Here is a 21,753-nt window from a genome sequence, read left to right on the forward strand (position 1 = left end):
TTTCAGTTCACAATGTCATTTTGTCTTCCAGGCAGAACAGTTTGTCCTTCAGTTAATCTCAATTTCTACTCTAAATGCCCACTTTAGTTGCAGAATGTCTTTCTCTGTAATAGCAGCTATTAGCATTCAGACTCAAAGTGGTATTTGGTTGCTGCAAAAGCTGTAGTTTGTTAAGGATACAGCAGATTTAATGTGTGACATTTGCTGAGATGAAAGATAATTAAATGCTCTGCTTCTCTCTACAGTCTCCAAACTTCCAGCGAAAGAAAGAGGAGTTTCCTGCTTCGTTGGAGAAACTCCGGCAGCTAATAGAAGAAGAGGTTCACATCCTAGAATCATCCATTGTTGATCAGGTAAATGGCAAAAACAAGAGAAAACCTGCCTCCAATTAATTTTTTGACAAGTAAAACTTGTATAGAAGAATATAAATATAAAAATGAAAAGGTTCCTGTTATAAAATATAAGCAATAAAACAATAATATATGAATTATACAAGTGTAAAACAAGGGTTAACGTTATAATATAACAAAAATTACAATGCAAGTATAAGATATGATGAAATGCACAACTCATCTTTCATGAGTGAAGTCATTATAAATTTGTCTGAAGGTCAGTAGAACAGCAGCAGTAGGATCTGAAACATAAAACCACCACTGAAAAAAGCCCAGTCAGATCGTTATCACCTGTATTATTGAGGCATCAAGTATTTTATGCTTGATGTTGGCTGGAGTTGGCAGTTTCGATTTTAACGTAATGTCTGTTAAACATGAGTCTTTGCTAGAGGGTATGGGGCTAATTGCACAACACTGCCTTAACTGCATTCCTCCCAACAGTCTATATGGGGGTTTGTTTTTCTTATTTCCACTCTCTTTATGCCATTGGCTTGATTCTTCCCTTCATTTCTTTGCGGGAATCTGGGCCCGCTTCTCTCTGTCTGTCTCTCCTCCCTTCCTTTCCCTCTTTGTGGATGTCTCCTGAGGCCATGTTCAGACAGGCAGCTCAAATCCGATTTATTCCCCTACTCTGAGGCCTTAATTGCAGAAAGTAAAATAATAAAAAAAGAACAATCGAGATAAACCCGCTTTTGAAAAGCTAGTCAGTTGGTTTTAATGTCACACTCTGAAGTTTTTTATGATCATAGTTTCATAAATGCAGATGTGCAACCAGCCAGTCCTACCGGGAATTTCGAAGATCTTAACTTTTTATCACCTCCACCCTGTGCTCTTACATAAAACTGATTGATGGAGCGTATTACCCAATGACATGACATGGTAGAGAGCACTGTTAGAGATTACCACATATATGATATTCATAGTCAAAAAGTAACACAAGTTAGTTTAATTTTCTGTTCAGCTGAAGAACTCTGATTCAGAAATGTAGTCACTTTCACTGTGGACAGTGAGGACTAAAGATCATATCTGGGAAAAACAAATCAGATTTGGCTGCTGAGTGAACATAGTGCCAGTTTGTCTCTCAGACTGAGTCACATGGACACATAGACACACAGACGAAGGGGAGGATGAGGGTGATCGTCATGTTCTGCCAGGATGACTCAGTCGGTCTGTTGTCTTTCAGCCTACAGCCGCTCACTGAAGGACTCTGTCACCTTGACAAGTTCAGACTCACAACCAGAACTTTATCTTCCAACTTGTTATGTACTCATAGGGTCTCAGTCCATTTCTTTTCACCTCCTCTCGTCTGTCTGTATTTCTCATTCCTGGTGATTCATCCTTCTTCTGTTTGACAAAGTGAGACTTCTGAGATCTGTTGCGTAGTACTCTGCAGACTAAATATATAGGATGACTTATAAGGTGGCTTAGCTGTGCTTTGTCTTTTTTAATTGTCAACAGTTTCTCTGAGATTCAGTTGTTAAGAATTTTTCTTACCTCACCTTATACTAAATAAAACAATTCATACGCTTCATACGCTGGGTGTGTGGATCCGAGACAATAATTGAATAAAAATAGTCACAAATGGACCAGGATTTGTCAGTACCAACTTCATTACCTTGACTGCTTTTTCTGTCTGTATGATCTGTCCATTGTGTGCTGCTAGTATCAACTGGTGGAAAGATTATGTCCTAGTAGACTTCCGCCTAATTAAATGGTAAACAGGTTTCCACTGTAATCTAACAAAACTAAGACTCTGTTGTCTGCTGTAGTAGCTCTGAGCATCACCACTATGGTGCCTTGAATGAAATGCTCATTGTAAGGTATCAGCAGGTTATACTGCTTGGTTCCCAGAGTTGAATTAAGCCTAGTCTTAGACTAAAAGAAAATGTTAATCTCGGAGTAGGCTTAATTAGTGGCTGGGAAACTGAGCTGTAGTTTAGCAGCCTTGTTAGCATGTTAGCGTTAGGGTAAAATTATAGCTAAAGGGTAATAGGGTTATTAGCTTTTTAAAGCTGTTTGGCCACAAACCAAAGTAAAAGTACTTTTGGCTGCTCCCTCATTTCCCAAGGGGGGGGGGGCATAATGGTTGGATTTGCAAGTTTAATTTGGCAGGACTTTTTTTTTGCTAGATCCTCTTCCTCATACAACCATCCAAGTTTGGGACTAACAATGGAGTACACTTATTTATGCTGCCCGAGGCTGGCTTTGAGACAGTCATTTATATCAGCATTCTTTCATTTCATTGTATATATAGTTTGATTTGAATATCACCATGAAATATATTGTTCAGTAACAGTTGAGACATTTTGTTCAATATTACAACTTCCTGATTGTCCCAGATGAAAAGTTATTTATCACTACATAATCTTTATCAATCTGATTAGCATGGTGGGTTTGACATGTTTTCCTCTGTTCGCATTAAAGTTGTGTTGACTAGTATTTTTGCATAAATGTTGTATTAAATTGTTGCATATTATCTTTTGTTCCCAGAGTTTACATCATACAAATAGATTCTGAGGAAATCTTACAAATATTATTCCTAGATTGAGCAGAAACTGGAGGTTTTCTTGTCTTTTTTTGTGATATTGCTGGTGGCCATTGAGAAAAATTTACTAGCACTAGTGAGTGGCACCTGAAAGCTCTAATGACTGTTCCATCTCAGGGTTTGGTGTGTGAGGACACGACAGGAAAAGAGGGACTGCTGGGATTTGCTTTTCTGAGCCAAGAATTGACCTTTCACCTCCAGCAGCTGCAGAGACAGACAGAGCAAGAGCTCAGCAACATACCAACACAGTGAGTCAAAATAGTTATTGTGGTATGGTATTAGGAGTTGTGAAAGTGTGTTTCCTTTCAAAGAGCATACTTTTAGTTTTTTGTTTCTTGGACTTGAGAGGAATGGATAGTTGATGAAGGTTGAGTTGTTTTCTTGTATCTTCAAGCACCTTGTAACTTCAAGAACACTGGTGAGCAACACCATTATCTGTTTTTTGTTCATAACCTTTCTGAACAATGTTAGTATGTTCAGTCCAAGACACTGGCTTAAGTTCTTGAATCAGGATATTCTTCTGCAATCTGGGTTATGTCTTAAATTACTCCGGAAATATTTTCAATAGATGGTGTTTGTTGCATCATATGATCAAAGTACTTCTAGTTTATTGTCCTGATGGTAGTGAGAATTTCTTCTTCCTCCACACTGGTGACTTTGGCTGTCCAAAGTATCACCGGTATCCCTGCACCTCTAATCTCTTACAGGAAGCATTAGTTAATGTTCATGCAATAACACTGTGTAGGTTTATATGACAGTACGTAGAGTGATTACATTCTTGTCAGAACTTTTCCCATTTTCTGAAATGAAACAATGGTTCTCATCATCTTGGCACTGGAGGTATTTATATCATGGTAGTTTACTTCTACAAATGATGCTTCTTCAAACGTCTTAAAAGAAGAAACTAACCTGTCAAAGCGTGTATCTTTACGTTATCATAAAGATAAAACATTAGCAACCTATTTAAGAAGTAAGGCTCTACACCCCTACACATGGGGCTGTAGTCTGACTACTGGCCTGAACACTGGCTTATCCTGATTACCCTCCTACATATTAATGCATGATAAAGATTTCAACAGTCATCTTGACAGGCCAGTTTTCTCAAGAGTAGTTTGTTTTTTTATTTCTGTTGAAACTGTATCACGCTATGACAGGTTAGTTGTTGACAGATTTTCTCTCTGGTTCAGTTCTGCAGTAAGGACATCTGGAGATGATGAGTTTTTTTCATTGTTTTGTTTTGTTTGCTTAGTGAAAACAAAAAAGTCCTTTTGCACGTTAAACATTTTAGAGCGACATACTTAAACAAACTGAAAGCACCCACTTTCAAACCTAATATTCTAAAAAAAAAATGAATCTGGTAACATTAAAGTCGGTGTTTACTGAAGGATTGGTGCAGGAAATTATATGACAGAATAGATAAAATTCACAATTTATTCTTTACATGTTGACTAGTATCAGTAATCTTAGAGTTTAGGTTCCCACCAGTTTCTTTGATTGAAATCTACTGCTATGTGGTACTTCACCACATGAGTGAGGGTGGAAAACACCTCTGTTGGTTTGTGGTGTTTTGTCACACACCCGAAACATAATTGTGGGAGTTTTGCTGTATTTCATAACAGGAGCAGGCTTTGCTGAACAGGATCCTGCCTGCCTTTATATTTGGATTTCCCAAAAGAGGGAGTGGAGGGACATGGAGAGAAAGTGAAACTTAATGGCTCTTCTAATGAATTAGGTATATTTATGTGTTTGTGGACATGGTGATCTGTGTAATTTAATTACCATCAGTGGAGACATCCATACACTAGCATACTTTTTGACTCATTCTTATTCTAATGAAAAATATAAGAAATTATTAAAAGCCATTAACCTCATAACCTTAATACACATAACGTAAACAATTCCTGGTGTAAAGTTGCCAGTGCTGTGTGGAGTCATTTATTGGTCTTTTCTGGGCTTTTGTTGAGTTTTACTGTGCAAAGTTATGATTTTAACGTGATTGAATGTGATTGTCATCTTCAGTGAAGCATGAATAGACTTAGAAAAACTGTTTGGAGCAGCATCTGCAACCCGTCCCTCTACATCTCAGGCAGACAAATAACAAGCACATCCACGTTATGTAACAGTTGGCCAGATCAACAGAAGTGTGGATGTATGCTGATTGCAGTAAGATATGTGCATGCTGGATCCTCAACCCCTTGCTATATGGAGTTTTCTCCCGATAGCTCACTTCACTGTGAACAAAATTTCAGCCCCTATAGTTGAATATCTGGATCTGTCCAAACCTGAAGAGCTTTTGGCAACATCTGTAAAACAGAGACTTTTAAATAAGAATTTTATCAGATTAAATAGGGTGAAGTCAAAAACGTTTACACCAGTAAACCAAAAAGGAAATTCCTTATATGAGCTTTGTTCTGACTGTGCTGAAGTTGGCGGGTAAAACAGTTGAATTATATATATGAAAAAACACAATACTGATGTTATTTGTTTTATGTTATGTTATGCATGAAAAAGTAAAATAAGTTGCTCCATGTCATTGAGTTTCTCTGTACGTTGTAAGGTAGGAGATAATTGCTGCTGTGAATTGGCACTACATTAAAAAAATGTCATTTAAGTGAGCTTGTGAACTGTTAGCAAATCACAGTAAATCAGATGGTAACAAGTCTTGGTCACCGCCCTGTTCTGTCTTCCTCTCTGTACTCCTGCCATCAACCCGTCTTTTGGCAGACAAGACGAGCTGAAACACATCTTAGGATTGAAGGTGTGGCAGCATACACACACCCACCCACATACACACACACACATTATTGTGAGCATATTCCTGGAAACCTCCTAATTTCTCAACCCTGTTGGTCCTCAGTGCCAACGCTGATCGTCTCTTGTCACAGCTTGGATCAAAAGCTTTATGAGCAGAGATGAATAATTTCCCAGTGAAACAGTTACATGTTTTCATCATGTTGCCCTGCCCAGTGCTACCAACTTATTGTATCCACTAAGCTTACTGGAAGAAGACGTCATCCTACATTAAATTTATTGGGGTTTTCTTTGGCTCTAAAGGAGGCTTACCTAATAATGTTGGAGCCAATGCTGGGTTTGGTTTTGAGCAAGGTGAATCTAAGACTCAACATTCTACCTGAGTAGTGCTTAACAAACAGTTTTCATAACAAGCACACAGCAAAACTTTGAACTTTTATAGCTTAGCTTCTTTGTTAAATAAACTCCTCCAACATAAGTTAGTCTCAGTCCTCTGACAAGACAACTGAGCCGCTGTTCTGAGAGTAAAACCTTAATCCCAACTGATCACTAACCCTGGTTTCAGTTGTCCTTCACACACTCTGTTCCTAACCTGAAATAATGAACAGTACTATACGCAGTGTGACTGTCCTATAATTCAACTAACTTACATACTACAGGCTACATCAATACGATACAATAGTAATATTCTTTTAATACTTTAACATATATCTGTATTTTCATAATATATTTGAAATTAAATAATTAGCTTACTGACATTTTCTGGTAATTAAGTAAGTGTACCCATATTCACCTCACCCCTCACCGGGTTCTATAGACCCAAAAAGAGAGGGTGCAGAACCGTGGTTTCCAGAATTTCATATAGAAAACGCCTAATAGGTTCAGACAGTATGATGTTGCATAACTCCAAAATTAAGCTGTGTTTCACCACAGTGACGTTGGTGCCATCATTAGAAGCAGATCCTGTCAATGCCAGAATTCTGTTGGACAAATCCTCCATAGTGGAGGTTTGTTTTTGGTAAATTTTGACTTCAAAGCCTGGAAGAGCATTAGTTTGTTTTCCAATTTAACCCTCCTGTTATGTTGCGGGTCAGATTGACCCAGAACAGAAGAGATGTCACATGTCATCTGCATCACTACAGAAAATGAAAAAAAAAATCAAAATTATAAAAGAAAATTGTAAAATAATCAATGCCAGTGTTTCTGACACTTTTGGATGAGTAAATTTGCCCCAGGTCAAATTAACCCAGGAGCATAACTGGTGTTCCTGGAAACCAACATAACAGGGGGGTTAAATAAAGACCTTCCTGTGCATAACCTTGAATGTTTTCCATTCAGCTTGCAAGTGCATATCTGTCTATTTGTCTATCTGTCTATCTATCTGTCTGTATATGTATATGTATATGTATATGTGTGTGTGTGTGCGTGTGTGTGTGTGTGTGTGCGTGTGTGTGTATGTATATATATATATATATATATATATATATATATATATATATATATATATATATATATATATATATACACACACAGACACACACACGCACACACACACACATACACGCACACATATATAGATAGATACAGTGGGGCAAAAAAGTATTTAGTCAGCCACCGATTGTGCAAGTTCCCCCACTTAAAATGATGACAGAGGTCAGTAATTTGCACCAGAGGTACACTTCAACTGTGAGAGACAGAATGTGAAAAAAAAATCCATGAATTCACATGGTAGGATTTGTAAAGAATTTATTCGTAAATCAGGGTGGAAAATAAGTATTTGGTCACCTCAAACAAGGAAAATCCCTGGCTCTCACAGACCTGTAACGTCTTCTGTAAGAAGCTTTTCTGTCCCCCACTCGTTACCTGTATGAATGGCACCTGTTTGACCTCATCATCTGTATAAAAGACACCTGTCCACAGCCTCAACCAGTCAGACTCCAAACTCCGCCATGGCCAAGACCAAAGAGCTTTCGAAGGACACCAGGAAAAGAATTGTAGACCTGCACCAGACTGGGAAGAGTGAATCTACAATAGGCAAGCAGCTTGGTGTGAAAAAATCAACTGTGGGAGCAATCATCAGAAAATGGAAGACATACAAGACCACTGATAATCTCCCTCGATCTGGGGCTCCACGCAAGATCTCATCCCGTGGGGTCAAAATGATCATGAGAACGGTGAGCAAAGATCCCAGAACCACACGGGGGGACCTGGTGAATGACCTGCAGAGAGCTGGGACCAAAGTAACAAAGGTCACCATCAGTAACACACTACAACGGCAGGGAATCAAATCCTGCAGTGCCAGACGTGTTCCGCTGCTGAAGCCAGTGCATGTCCAGGCCCGTCTGAAGTTTGCCAGAGAGCACATGGATGATACAGCAGAGGATTGGGAGAATGTCATGTGGTCAGATGAAACCAAAGTAGAACTTTTTGGTATAAACTCAACTCGTCGTGTTTGGAGGAAGAAGAATACTGAGTTGCATCCCAAGAACACCATACCTACTGTGAAGCATGGGGGTGGAAACATCATGCTATGGGGCTGTTTTTCTGCCAAGGGGACAGGATGACTGATCCGTGTTAAGGACAGAATGAATGGGGCCAAGTATCGTGAGATTTTGAGCCAAAACCTCCTTCCATCAGTGAGAACTTTGAAGATGAAACGAGGCTGGGTCTTCCAACATGACAATGATCCAAAACACACCGCCCGGGCAACAAAGGAGTGGCTCCGTAAGAAGCATTTGAAAGTCCTGGAGTGGCCTAGCCAGTCTCCAGACCTCAACCCCATAGAAAATCTGTGGCGGGAGTTGAAAGTCCGTGTTGCTCGGCGACAGCCCCAAAACATCACTGCTCTTGAGAAGATCTGCATGGAGGAATGGGCCAAAATACCAGCTACTGTGTGTGCAAACCTGGTAAAGACCTATAGTAAACGTTTGACCTCTGTTATTGCCAACAAAGGTTATGTTACAAAGTATTGAGTTGTATTTTTGTTATTGACCAAATACTTATTTTCCACCCTGATTTACGAATAAATTCTTTACAAATCCTACCATGTGAATTCATGGATTTTTTTTTCACATTCTGTCTCTCACAGTTGAAGTGTACCTCTGGTGCAAATTACTGACCTCTGTCATCATTTTAAGTGGGGGAACTTGCACAATCGGTGGCTGACTAAATACTTTTTTGCCCCACTGTATATAGATAGATAGATAGATAGATAGATGGGTGCAGATGGCAAACCCTGTGATGATGTTTTTGTTTTTTTTTATTAACTGTGTGAAATATCTTATTCAAGTGCTTTTGGCCTAAGGAAATAAAGTAGAGGTGGACCAGTGAAAATGCAAAGAAAATATAAATGTATTTAGAAATTTTCTTTAGAAATTAGTCAGCATGAAGAATTCTCTTTCCTTCAGTTTTTCTAAAACAAGGATAAAAAGTTCCAATATTCTTTGGATTGTTGGACTGGAGAGAAAAGGCCAACTTCTTCCATTTTTTTTTTTTTATTGAACAGTTTCCTAGACCCCGACTGATGCTTGAAATGAAAAAAAAAAGATTAAAAAAATTTAAAAAAAAAATTAAAAAACTGATTTTGAGACCAATAGTCCAAACATGCTGTTTTTATTTATTCATGTTTATTCAGTGTTAAAAAACAATAGAAAAACAAAACAAAGAAACAAAAAACAAACTGAGAACATCTTTTTTCCCTATAATTAATTTGTACAATGGATAAATTTACTGTCACTTTAACTTACAAACCGTTTACAAAAATAACAATTACACAAATATTTCAAGTTTTATTATATCTGCATTATAAACACAACATCACAATTTGAAATATTGTAGCTATCATCAGTATTGCTGTGTTGGTGCTAAATGTATCTGTGGAAGAAAGCCTTTTTTCTGTTATTACACAACTTAATTGTGACTTGATAGTGGGAAAATTGTTAACTAATTAACACATTCTATGTAAATGCACAAATGATATAAATGTTCTAAAGGGTAAATTCTCTTTGCACCAATCAGAAATCTCACATCTTGAAACTTGAACAAAGAAAATGGGATATCGCATTTATGAGAAGAGAGCGCTGGAGCGGTTTGAGTGTGTTTTAAGTATCTCAAAACAAACCTCAGCTCCTGATCTGTCTCATTTAAAAATAACAAGATGGACTTTTTATTTGAAAGATCTGCAGCAGTGCATTATGGACCAAAAACTCTCACAAAATCTGTACAAAAACTCAGACTTGGATGAAAAAATAAAGAGTGATTGTGATGGATTATATGTGTTGCTTTGAGCTGTATTTTCCCATAGACAGACTGAAAATTAGTCTTCAGTCTGGTTACGCAAGGAGAAATCAGCTTTTTGCCAAGACCAACAGGCAGACTGGCAGTTTGGAAACTACCCAGCTGAACTCTGTCAACTCCTCTTCTCGTCTTCATGTTCTTCTTCTGTTCATTCAGTTTCTACTTCATAACTTCCAAAATCTTCTGGTGTTGCCCATAAAATTGACCAAGAAGGCAGACAAGCTCTGATGCTTCTCTGATTTATCCTATTAAATCAAATTTTCTTTCCTGGTTCTGTTTTTTAGTTTGAACATGGGGATTAATAGTTCACTGTCTTCAGGAATTTCACTTACTTGTTAACAAGCCTAATCTCATGGATATTTGCATCGACAGTATGATGATAGCTAATGCTAGCTCTTACAAAACAAGAAAATACTGGATTTCCCCCTCACTGAAACTGAAGCAAAAATGTCTTGGATGTGCTGTACCACAGTGTTTATTATGTTATTTGTCAAATATTTCCACTTCAAAAACATACAAACTTTAGAGTTGAATGTTTTAATGTGGAGGTCTGTGGGCGCTGGACAGCTTTTGGAGCCACTGAAAGAACCGCGGCATTCATGAGTTGACTTAGTTTTTTTTTAATACCCAGAAGATGCAACTTTGACTAGTAATGAAATTATATAAATCTATGATCTGTTTCTGCACATGTACAAAGGTTTTACCTTTTTTGAAAGTTCACATGACGTTGGACAGATGTATTTCAAAAAGAAGTTTGTTTCATAGATGAACTGTATGTTTTTTTTAAACTGCTCTACCAGCATCCAGGCTTCATACTAGCAGCTATGTTTTGCTAAATTTAACCAGTCATGATTCCTAAATCTAATAAAACATGAAAATGAAACTTTGTTTCCACTAAAATGTAAAAATGAATGATAGCCACCTTCTCTTCTCTTTGTCATGCTTTCAGCCTGAAAGCACTACAGCTTTTGTGCATGAGCTTAAATTTTTGTGAATATTTTATATTTGGCTATGAGACTGAGGTATGATAATAGGAAGTTGCACAAGTACAGTGCAAAGTCCACCTGCCTTTTTTTGAAACTTAAAAGTGGACCTTTTTTTCCCCCCGGGTTTATTCTTAAATATCCAGGTCTGATCCTTTTAAAATTTGTATTTATTAGTTTCGCTCTTATATACGCAAAATCAGGTATTTCTTTTTGTATTCCATCTCTTTTATTTAACCTTTCTTGATTTCTCTTTCTTTCTTGCCTTACACTTTTTTTTCTTTCATGGCTTTCTTCCCGTCTTTCAGCATATCAAGGATGTTTGATTAAACAAGACTCAACAAGATTTCTTCTCTCCTCTCCTTTCTTTGTTGAAATCAGTTTCTGTCATGCCCTCCTCCTTCTCCCTTTCCTTCTCCCTTTCTTTGTAATATATCAGTCCAGCAAAGCCTCCATAAGATATTTACTTCAGTGGTGATAATGACGGTCTTAGCTGCTCTTCAAATCTGTTATGAGAACTTTTGCTGTGGCTAATTATCTGGCGATCCAATGACATAGTCAGAGTGTTGAATCTGTAACTTGTGAATGCACCTGCAAACAGCTTTAGTTTCGGCTCTAAATGTATGATTTCAGCAGAGATTGGAGTAAAAGTGGAGCTTGGCATTAACATGCATGATCATTTACATAAAGCTGTATAGCGTCACCTTTGTCCATGATGGAAATGTGTTCTGGAACAGATTTTATACCTGAGAATAAATTCTATACGCCACAGTGTATAGATTCTGTGTAAACCAGATGCAAGGAAAATTATATATGTGACAAGCTGCAAGCAGTGAGATACATTAATATAATTTTTTTTTTAAAATAAATAAAATGACACCCACACGTTTTTCACCTGCAATTATGGAGTAAAATGTGTTTGTCACATACATTCACATAATTATGGAACCCTATTCACGCTTTTCTGTACATAAGCCCCTAATCAGAGCACACTGACAGCTGGCTGTGTGCGTGTGTGTGTGTGTGTGTGTGTGTGTGTTTCACAGAAAGCAGGATTTGACACATTGTTACCATGTGGTGAGATGTGCGTCTGTTTACATGTTCACGTGAATGTGCGTTCTCTCTCTCTCTCGCTCTCTCTCGCTCTCTCTCGCTCTCGCTCTCTCTCTCTCTCTCTCTCTCTCTCTCTCTCTCTCTCTCTCTCTCTCTCTCTCTCTCTCTCTCTCTCTCTCTCTCTCTCACATACACACACACTCACACACAGGCTCATTGGTAATTAATGTCTTTTCACCGGGATGGGTGATGTTCCTCATCGCAGTGTTTTAATGAAGTCTTTTGATTGGTTAAGATCAGGTTTGATTGACAGGTGACTGATGAGTTAATTTGCATAAACTTCAGAATTTTTATTCCCTCACAATGTTAATTTCTTCTAAACAATGAACTGAAAAATGTAGATTTCTGAAGAAGTTGGAAAAAAAAAATTGGAACTTCATCCACAGTCCAGCAGGGCAGAGCTACACCGCACAGTTTGCAGTGATACCGCTGTCTCTGATTTCAGCCGAAATCACACTAAACTGTTGTTGGTTCTTAACTTTTAAAAAAAGTTACACAGAGAAAATGGGAGAAACATGAGGCTCATGTGAAATTCACTCCGATCCCAAAAAACCCCACAAAAACAAATGCTAGCAAATGCAATCTGTCTTCATCTCTCCGATGTCCAGGCACCTTTAGAAAAATCTAACAAAATTCAGAATACTCGACTAAAGGTTTGTCCACCAAAGCCAAGTATTGCATCTGGAATCTTTATTTATATTGCCTCAGCTGTGTTATATGGGTAAAAGAGAACAAGTTTAAAAACCACAGGAAAACAAAACTTGACATATGACTGTGTAACCTGATACCACCTCGCTTAATGTACATACTTCATGGTTGTTGGAGCACTTGAAGACCTTGGTTCTGATCTGTTAAGACTTTGCTATATATATGTTGTTAATTTTTGAAAACCACTATATTCATATATATTTTAGAGCATGAAGTTTCTTAATAAAGTTTCCTGCTTTAAAGTAGATGACATAATCCAGCATAAATGTCTTTGAAACATGAGGATCACATGATGGTCTGATGATGGTGGAGGAGAGCTCTGTCTTAAGACGTTGCTCCAAAATCCCCAAAAAATTGTTCAGCTGGGTTGAGCTTATGTGACTGTGGAGGCCTCGTCATTTTCCACCAGGACAGAAATATTCAAATATTGGTATAACAGAGCTCTCCTCACTTTATGGGCTGCAGTTTAGGTTTTTCTCTCTTAAACTGAGACATTTGCACAACTTCCAAACAATATCCTTTCTCTTTCTTCCAGCCGCTCGAAGTGAATGTAAATCAAAGATTGTAGTCCTCTTTGAGCTTTACCTCCACTTTCTGTCCGTCTCACAACAGCTCTCATGACACACAGCCGAGTCAGTGGGCCCTCTTGAAAACCTCATTAACACAATGTTAATATATTTCCCAGAGTGCCTTTGTGTTTTTTGTTTTGGTTGTTTGTATCGTTCCTGCTAATTTGTCTTTCTCTACATGTCGATTCTTCAGTTAGTTCATCAAAGGCTTCTCAGATGAGCCTCCTCTTCGTCCTTGCAAACAAAACACTTCTCGGCCTCTCATCACCTGCTCTTCTGACACTCGTGCAGAGGTTTAGTGCCTCCCAGTGGACGTATGCTTAATGACAGTGCATGTACAGTACCTTGAAGAGGCAGTGCATCTTATTATGTAGCTATATAGGGCCTTTATTATTTCCCCTGTTTGTACTCGGGGCTAAGTAAGTAGCCATAGGCACTACTACCACTATCTTTTTGCTTTTTCTAATCAAATTCTGCTGCTGTGACTGTACCAGCTCATAACAGATAACAGTAGTTAATATCAGAATGTAGCTGTGCAAGAGACAACAGCACCTACAGTCCATGTTATTGTGAGTCAGAGTGTGGTTTTTGAGTATGTTGACTTAAACCGGGAGCAACAATCACTAAATCTGCATCAGCTGTTCAGCTCTGTGTGTAACTAGGAAAACGCTGTGTTTGTTCAAGGGAGGGACAGTTTCAAGTTAAATGGGACCCCACAGGTTAGTCAGCAACACTTGATGTGGTTACAAAATAGCTGTCAAGGCTTTATTATGTGGAGTGTTTTGAGGAAAATAGTGAAAAGAGAAAAGCACAGGACTGGAGGGTTGAGTGTTTAAAGTATCACAAGTTATTCAGTCATTTAAAGTTCTTGAGCTGTGATGCTGTACCTGTCGGCCGTGTTTTCTCAGGCAAATCTCTCAGCTGCTATAAAACAAACAGAGAGGATTAAAGTTTGCACTGCCTCGTCCTTCTCACTGAGTTCAGAAGCAGCTCAGGAACAAAGAACAGCAGAGCTTAAGCTTCTATTGCATGCTTTCCTCCCCAGAAATATCTGACTCTCATCCATGTTTTTACTAGTTTTGCATTGAAGTTTGTTCATTGTTTGTGCATTTTCTTCTAAGCATGTTAGCTTCATTTCTGTCCACGTCTTCCCGTTTGTCTATGTTATTGAACCAGATTTTGTCCAAATGTATGCATATAGCTCGTATTTCTGCCAGTGTCCCTTTAGTAAAAATCAGCATGTTACTGTGCTATTTTTTTAAGTAATTCATAGTGAAAATGTTATTATGAGAAATCACAATATATGCTATCTGCCACAGTTTGAGTTCTAGTTTTTCCAGATCAGACGGGAGTTTGACATTCAATTTGCAAACTAAATTTTTCTGTTTGTGTCGTCAGACTCTTTCAGATTGAAGGCCGCCAGCAGCTGCTGACCACTGAGCTGTCTGATCTTCAGAAGAGGAAGAAACAGGCGGAACAAGAGCTGAAGAGAAACTCCTGCCTTCAGACATCCACAGTAAGTGAGCACAGCAGGAGTCCGTGTCTTGTAGAGGTCTGATTGTTTTCCAGCTCCACTGTGTTATTCTTGGGCTGTACTAGAGTAGCTTTGCATGAATCACAGGTTAAAATAATACTTTTTAAACTTCATCTCCACTGTCTGAAACAAGCAAATTTAGCTCTTTCCTCTCCCTTTAAGCCAACTTTCTTCTGACTAACTGAACATTGCAAACACGAGAAGTGGGTGGGATCCTCTCTTAGATGGTGCCGATCCCGAGGTCATGAATCAGCGTCTGTGTTCGGGCATGCAGCGTTTTGAAACAAGACTGATGATGAAAGTGGCTCAGAAGTTAACACACACAAGGCCAGAGATAAAACCAACAAACTGTGCCAGTGTTGAGGAATCCGAATATTGAAGCAAATAAGTCATAAATCTCACTGTCTTTACTCAGAGCTGCTCCTCCTGAGCCTTATGTTAAAAACATTTTCCATTCCTTTGCATCGTAGCTTCAGTTGTCTGCTTGTCGGGAGCTTCAGGCCACGATCACTGAGCATTTGGTCCAGTCTGAGAGGCTGGTGTTCCAGGAGGAGGCACTGAGCACGCTCCATAAATTACTGACCCAAGACTTGCAAAGGTACCAGGAAGAGATAGTGAAACTGACCCATTTCACACAGAAAATACTCGGAAAACCCCACAGGTACCCAGCAACACAGAAATGATTATTTAGTGTACGTACCTGACAAAGTAGTAAAGATCAGGTGGTTTTCTTACATTAATATCTTTTAAGATTCACCTTTTTTTTTCTCTTGCAGGGCAGACAGAGAGGAAACCTTTACCAACAGGCAGAGCGAAACCAGCATGCAGGGAAAGAACGAGACAGAAAACAACATGGTATGGTTAACTAGCATTTAAACTTCCCTCACAGCATCCACAACGCTGTTATCAGCTCTGACTCTTCTCTGTAGGGTGTTTTTAGAGTCTTATTATTTACATTTTGTTAGTTAGTGGTTTTTTAGGCTCACTGGGGACAGGGAAGTTTTTAAAGAAGGTCTGAGGTGGTTTTTGGGAGACCCACAAAATACTCAAATTCCATTTTCTTTGTGCACACCAGCTCATGGTTTACGTACATTTCAGGCTCGGGTTGTCTTGGTGACCCTCTGATGTATTTACTAACAGGTCATATGTCAATAAATGGTATTCTTCACACTTATTGGTAGTCTGAAATCACAGGGAATCACAGTTCCTACCCAGTTCACATTGCCAGCAGTTATTTCACACATTGTGGCTCAAAGTGTCCAAATATGATTCACTTTCTAGGCTTCTGGTCACAGATTTAAACACAACTGTAACAGTTTTATTACAATCCTGATTTGATTTTTTTTAACATTTATTTTTTTTACTTAATTATTTACACACCGACAAAAACCAACGCAATGGCATTCAGGGGAAAAAAAGGTGATTTTTAGCCTGGATTAATTTACGTGACTTTAAATCCTATTGCTTCAAGTACATTTAGACAGTTATTAGTATTATGTAAGTTTTAATAGCCACGATAAGTTGATGTGTCAGAATGGTATAGTGTAATGTTGACACTATAAGCATGACATAATGGTTTTATAAGGTGTATAGGTGCATAAATGGGTTATTTTTGCCAGTTGGTATCTGGTTGCTAGGCAACACGACAAGGTCATAATATCTATAGATAAGAACCTTCAGGGGCCTAAGATGTACCTGTGTACCAAGTTTGGTTGCTCAGTTGCTGATTGTATGGGAGGAGTTGGTGGACAAAGAAACAAATATGTAGACGTGCATTATGGTAAATTTTATGTTTTATTCTGAATTATTTTACACAAGAACTTATCATTCCTAAAAGAAGGTTGATGCGTGAAGTCTCACATTGTGTGCTACACCTGGGAGAAAAAGCTCAAATTGTTTTATTTAAATAGTCTTTGATGACTGAAAATTCAGTATTCTGTATTCTGGTATCATTAAAAATTCTGTTTCTCACCTTAGGTAGTTTATTATAATACTTTTCTAGCATTATAATGTAAAAATCATCCATCACTTGTAGTTGAAATGGGTGTGTTGATAAAGGCTAATAGTGCAATGAACAAAAAATTTAAACAGAAAAACACACAAAGAGATACAGCCTGGTGCAGGTAGAACGGCATCACAGTGTCTCGGTTATTGTGTGTGTGTGTGTGTGTGTGTGTGTGTGTGTGTGTGTGTGTCTGGCACTGGTCCAGCTGTTGTCAGTCTTTCTCAGACAGAGTAGAGACAGAGGAAACATCTGCCTGCTCATCTGGCTCTGTCTGTCACCCACACACACACACACACACACACACACACACACACACACACACACACACACACACACACACACACACACTGTTAGCATCTTTCCCTAAAAAACAAGCCATAATAAACTGACACAGTTGTGACAGGAAACGATGAGGGAAGAAACCTGGTTTGGAGTCTTATTATAACAGGAAACCTGTCAAAGTGTCACCACAGTTTAACTCATGAAGCTTAAACACAAACTGGAGACAGGCCGGCTGCCAACATGCTGCTACTCCCGCACAGAAATACAACATGAATCACGCTCATTGTCTGCAGTCTGTACAGATTTCACTGAAGAAATACAAACATTCTATTTTTTTCAAACATCAGTATGTTATTATTCTGTGCTGTAGCACAAGTCTCAAGGACAGGTGCATTGCAGGAAATAAAAAGGAACCAGAAATCAGTCTGTCACCTAAGAATAAGTATATGATCCACTAGGGTCTGCTAGGTGACACTTTAGTGATCAAGAAGAAATGGTTCAAGAAAAAGTTTATGTTTACACACTAGCTGCAAATAATGCGTTAAAACCTGGGGGTTAAGCAACACTTGCTGACACTTTAAAGCAGGTTTACATTTACTGCAAATTAGATTTAATTATTGTTTATATTTGCATTTTTTGACACCCATGTTTTTTTTTAAACACCCAGGCAGCAGGATACCATCACTTGTCACCTTCCAAACTGCAAAGACGATTTTCTTTTTTTAATTAAACTTCTTTAGAGTTGGAAAAAGAAGTATTTTAGTTCAGAGCTTAGGCCACCAGAGTATTGAGTGTTGCCTTTTTCACAAGGTGTCTGTGGGCATTGGTGTCATGGTGCAGCAGGAGGAGGTCTGTGGGGAGACAGAATGACTGTTTTGTTAGCCAGGGGACTCTCTTTGTCTGGCTTTACTTTTGCTTTCGCTCATTGGTTAGCTTTAGGAAAGCAGCAATTCACAATTTACAGTAAACCTACTTGTTGAAAGATGATGCTAAACAGTGCCCAGTGTATTTAAATGTGAAGAAGCATCTGCATGTGATGGACTGGCATTTCTAAAATCATCCCAAAGAACACGGGGCACATTTAGCAAAACAGCAATGTTTGGGTTTTTCAGGAGTTAGAATGGACTGGAAACTTGGTAGTTCAGTTTCAAACCTATGCATCCATTTTCTGCAACTTATTCTGGTTCACTGGACAGAGACCAGACCTCGCTTCTGGGTGACATTGAAGCTTTTCTAAGCCGTATTTTGAGGTGTCCTGGATCTGTCCGGGCTTGAAAGATATTCCCGAAACACCTCACCTAAGAGGTAACCTGGTGGGATCTTTTTGAAATCTTGCGCCTCACATTAGGCCCATACTAATATCATTAGTATTAATGCTAATACACAGCTCTACACTGCTTCCTCCATTGATTTTAAATTTAAATGTAGCTCATATTTAGCAGTTCGATCAACCAATCGATGCGGTATTGTAGCATGAATTAGAAAAAACACATGGCCCTTCACTTATTTGTGCACTCTTGGTGTTAATGATTGAACTTTGCTTATTGCAGTCTGTCCCGAGTTCATCCCAACTCCTTTAGCTAGTTTTCATTTTCAAAGCTGCTCATTTGCTAATTAAAACACTTTAAACTTTATAATTGGGACTCTACAGTCATTTCTCATTCTGGTTGGTTAGAGAGGCTCCATTCCTTCCGCTTTATGAAACTATGGTTATTTGTGCCAAATTGTGATCTGCAGTTTAACAGAAATATGCTCCTGTCACCTTCTGACTGAGTTTGGTTTCTGACAGCTGAAGTCCCTAGTAATGTGGCTTTAAAAGGAAATAGGTCAGCTTGTTGTAACACTGATCTTTACAGCTGACAGATGTCACAGAATTTGGCTTGTGGCATTTTATTTATTTATTTATTTATTTATTTATTTATTTATTTTTTAACCCTGATGCCCAAAATAATTTGCTAATACAGTGGGAAGTGAACGACTCTGCAGTTTCTGTTTTGTGCTGGAGGTCTCAGTGGACCGGCAGGGCAGTGGGGATTGAAACGGCTGGCGTCTTCAGCCCCGCTAATGTAGGCGAGCCACGGTGACCCGAGAACCTTTTTATCAGATTAGCTGTAGTTAATCTGTCAGAAAATGGATTTGAATAATCACACATAATTTTGATTAGATATAAATCTAATAGATTTAGCATAAATAAGGTTTTATAGATACAGTGATCCATCTGGAATTTTTGTATTAGACCACTTTTCACTGTGGGAATCACTGTGTGCATGTGTGTATTTTTTCTGCTATATGAGATACCAGTAGTTGTGTCACATAAAGCTGCAGGTGCAGATATAAAGGAGGTTTCAGCTTTTAAAAGTCCCCACAAAGACAGATGCTAAAAGCATTAATGTGTATAAATTATAGTCCAAGTCCTGTCAGACTGCTCAGACACGATTTGTTTGTGGAGCAGCTGGATGGAGCCGAAGGTGTCCCCCTTCCATCAAACTGCACTCAAAGAGAGAAAACCCCTCTGAGTGATTATAAAAAACACACAAACTACAAAATAAATAATAAAAAGTCTGTAAAAACTGGACACAGGTGCAATTAGTCATCGGTCGAGGGCATCTGGGGTGTGAAACAGATAAAAGCTCTGCAGCAGTTTAACCTCGTGGGAAAATGTTGTGGAAACATATGTTGTGAAGTTCAATCTAGGGTGAAATGATTGTATTTGCTATACAATACTATACCTTGGTTCCATTATATTATAACTTTTAGTCCATGCAAACATTATTTGGAAGTCTACTCACTGAAATCTATTCCGCATTTTACCTCCATGCTGGCTTTTAGTACATTTTCCCTACAGTGTAGAATTCAGCTAAATAATACAATTTCAAAACATGTAAATAAATCCGGCGATCATATGTCTGAGCTCCTGTTTGCTATTCCCACATTAAAGAAAGAGACATCCAGGATTAGTTCAACCAGATTCCAGCCTGGTTTGTAGCAAATCTTGCTGTTGAAAGGATAATTGTCGGCTAAACAAAGTGCAAAAACAGGCAGGCCTTGAGGACAGGGCGACGGGTTGGTTGATTAATCTCTTTTATTTGCAGCCATGGAGATGGGAGGAGTGTGTGTGTGTGTGTGGGGGGGGACGACAACAACAACAACAACAACAACAACAACAACAGAGGAACATATTGCTAAGCAGATTGCCTCGGGCCAAACGTAGCTTGACGTTTTGCTCTCTGCGAGACACGTACATGTTCAACACAGCACTGCAGCCACTAATTGGTTATTTATTTATTTATTTATCTTATTTCTTCTAACGTTCTTGTTTTTACTCTGTATTCTTAACTTGCTTTGGAGAAAGTGGAGGGGATTGAGGAAAGTTATGAGCCTTGACAAACACTGAGGGTAAAAGTCACATTTGTGCTGAAAAAGGTGAGAAGTGGAATTATATACAGTGAAAAATTTCATATTAAGATATAACCCATAAAAGAACAAAGAAAAGTACTTACATTAAAAAAATCAACCAAAAAAGATGAAACAATCAATATACTGTAAGCCAAAAATGTAAAAGACGTTAGAAAACCAGCAAAGCCACTCAAAAAAACTGTATTACATAAAAATGAAGCAGATTTGTAATAAGAAGAAGAGAAGACGCGTTAGAGCAGAAACTAGAGATGATATTCTGCTTTACTTAGAAAAAGAAACTACCAATACCAGTTAGAAAATTAGAAAACTATTTAAACTACAAAACAACCTGAAGAAATCAAAACCCAACAACCTAAAAAATGCTACACAACATCCACAAAATGCTGGGAAACAATCAAAACCCAGGATCAGCAGTAACCCAGGCTTGGGATGACCACAAGAAGCTAAAGAGCAAAAGTGACCAACTTAAAAAACAAAAAAACCTGAATAAAACTACAAAAATTAGCAAACAACCTTAAAAATCTAAAACCCTAGAAAACAACCAAACGAAGCCTTAAAAGATCAAACGAAAACAGAAGACAATCCAAAGAATTCAACTCAAAATATGGAGCCTAGAACCATGAAAATATAGAATATTGTTTAAAGAACCCAAAGAAACTAAAATGCATTATAAAGCTGTTAGAAAACAACACTGAAATCAAAAAGGAAAAGCCAAACAAAAAAGGGTAAAAACACAACTTAAAAAGGGCAAAAGAATCCAGTAAAGAAAATGGAAGAAGGTAGAAAAGCACCACAAACACAAAGTAGAAGAGAAGCTTTAAAGTGTTCTCTCTTTTCATCCAAACCACTTGTTTTGCCCCAGTTTTCGATGTCACTGTTGATCTTCATCTCCGTCCTCGTCCTCGAAGCTGTCAGGCGCCGGCAGAAATAATGAAGTGTTTGAAATGCTCTAGGCTTAAAGGATGAAGCAGGTTTGGTCCTTACAGTTGATCAAATTTATTGTTTCTAACTTGAATAGTTGTTGTATGTTCTATTGTCTGGCGTGCAGATGGCCACAAGCTGAATCTCTGTGTGATCTCTGAGCAAACAGGCCTGTCTATCACACAAATCCATGTAGACTCTCACAAACATTTCCAGCCCCAGATTAGATTGTTCTTC

The 21,753-nt window shown here is 38.3% G+C and overlaps 1 protein-coding gene across 2 annotated transcripts in view; it reads left to right on the top strand.

Moving 5' to 3' along the window:
- The first annotated feature begins 247 nt into the window (after positions 1–247).
- The window catches only part of LOC102782687 (uncharacterized), a 37,145-nt gene continuing 15,639 nt past the window's right edge, over positions 248–21,753 (top strand). The window contains exons 1-5 of one of the 2 annotated variants that reach the window (XM_087843489.1): positions 248–353; positions 3,055–3,185; positions 14,756–14,873; positions 15,362–15,552; positions 15,668–15,746. In XM_087843489.1, the coding sequence (XP_087699615.1) occupies positions 15,714–15,746 (33 nt within the window). In that variant the 5' untranslated portion in view covers positions 248–353; positions 3,055–3,185; positions 14,756–14,873; positions 15,362–15,552; positions 15,668–15,713. Of the gene's footprint in view, positions 354–3,054; positions 3,186–14,755; positions 14,874–15,361; positions 15,553–15,667; positions 15,747–21,753 lie in introns of those variants that run through there. The other variant, XM_035913168.2, reaches the window with a different exon arrangement.

This window comes from Neolamprologus brichardi, chromosome 7 (assembly GCF_056152115.1).
Source record: "Neolamprologus brichardi isolate AB-2024 chromosome 7, ASM5615211v1, whole genome shotgun sequence".
In the NCBI taxonomy this organism is placed as follows: domain Eukaryota; kingdom Metazoa; phylum Chordata; class Actinopteri; order Cichliformes; family Cichlidae; genus Neolamprologus; species Neolamprologus brichardi.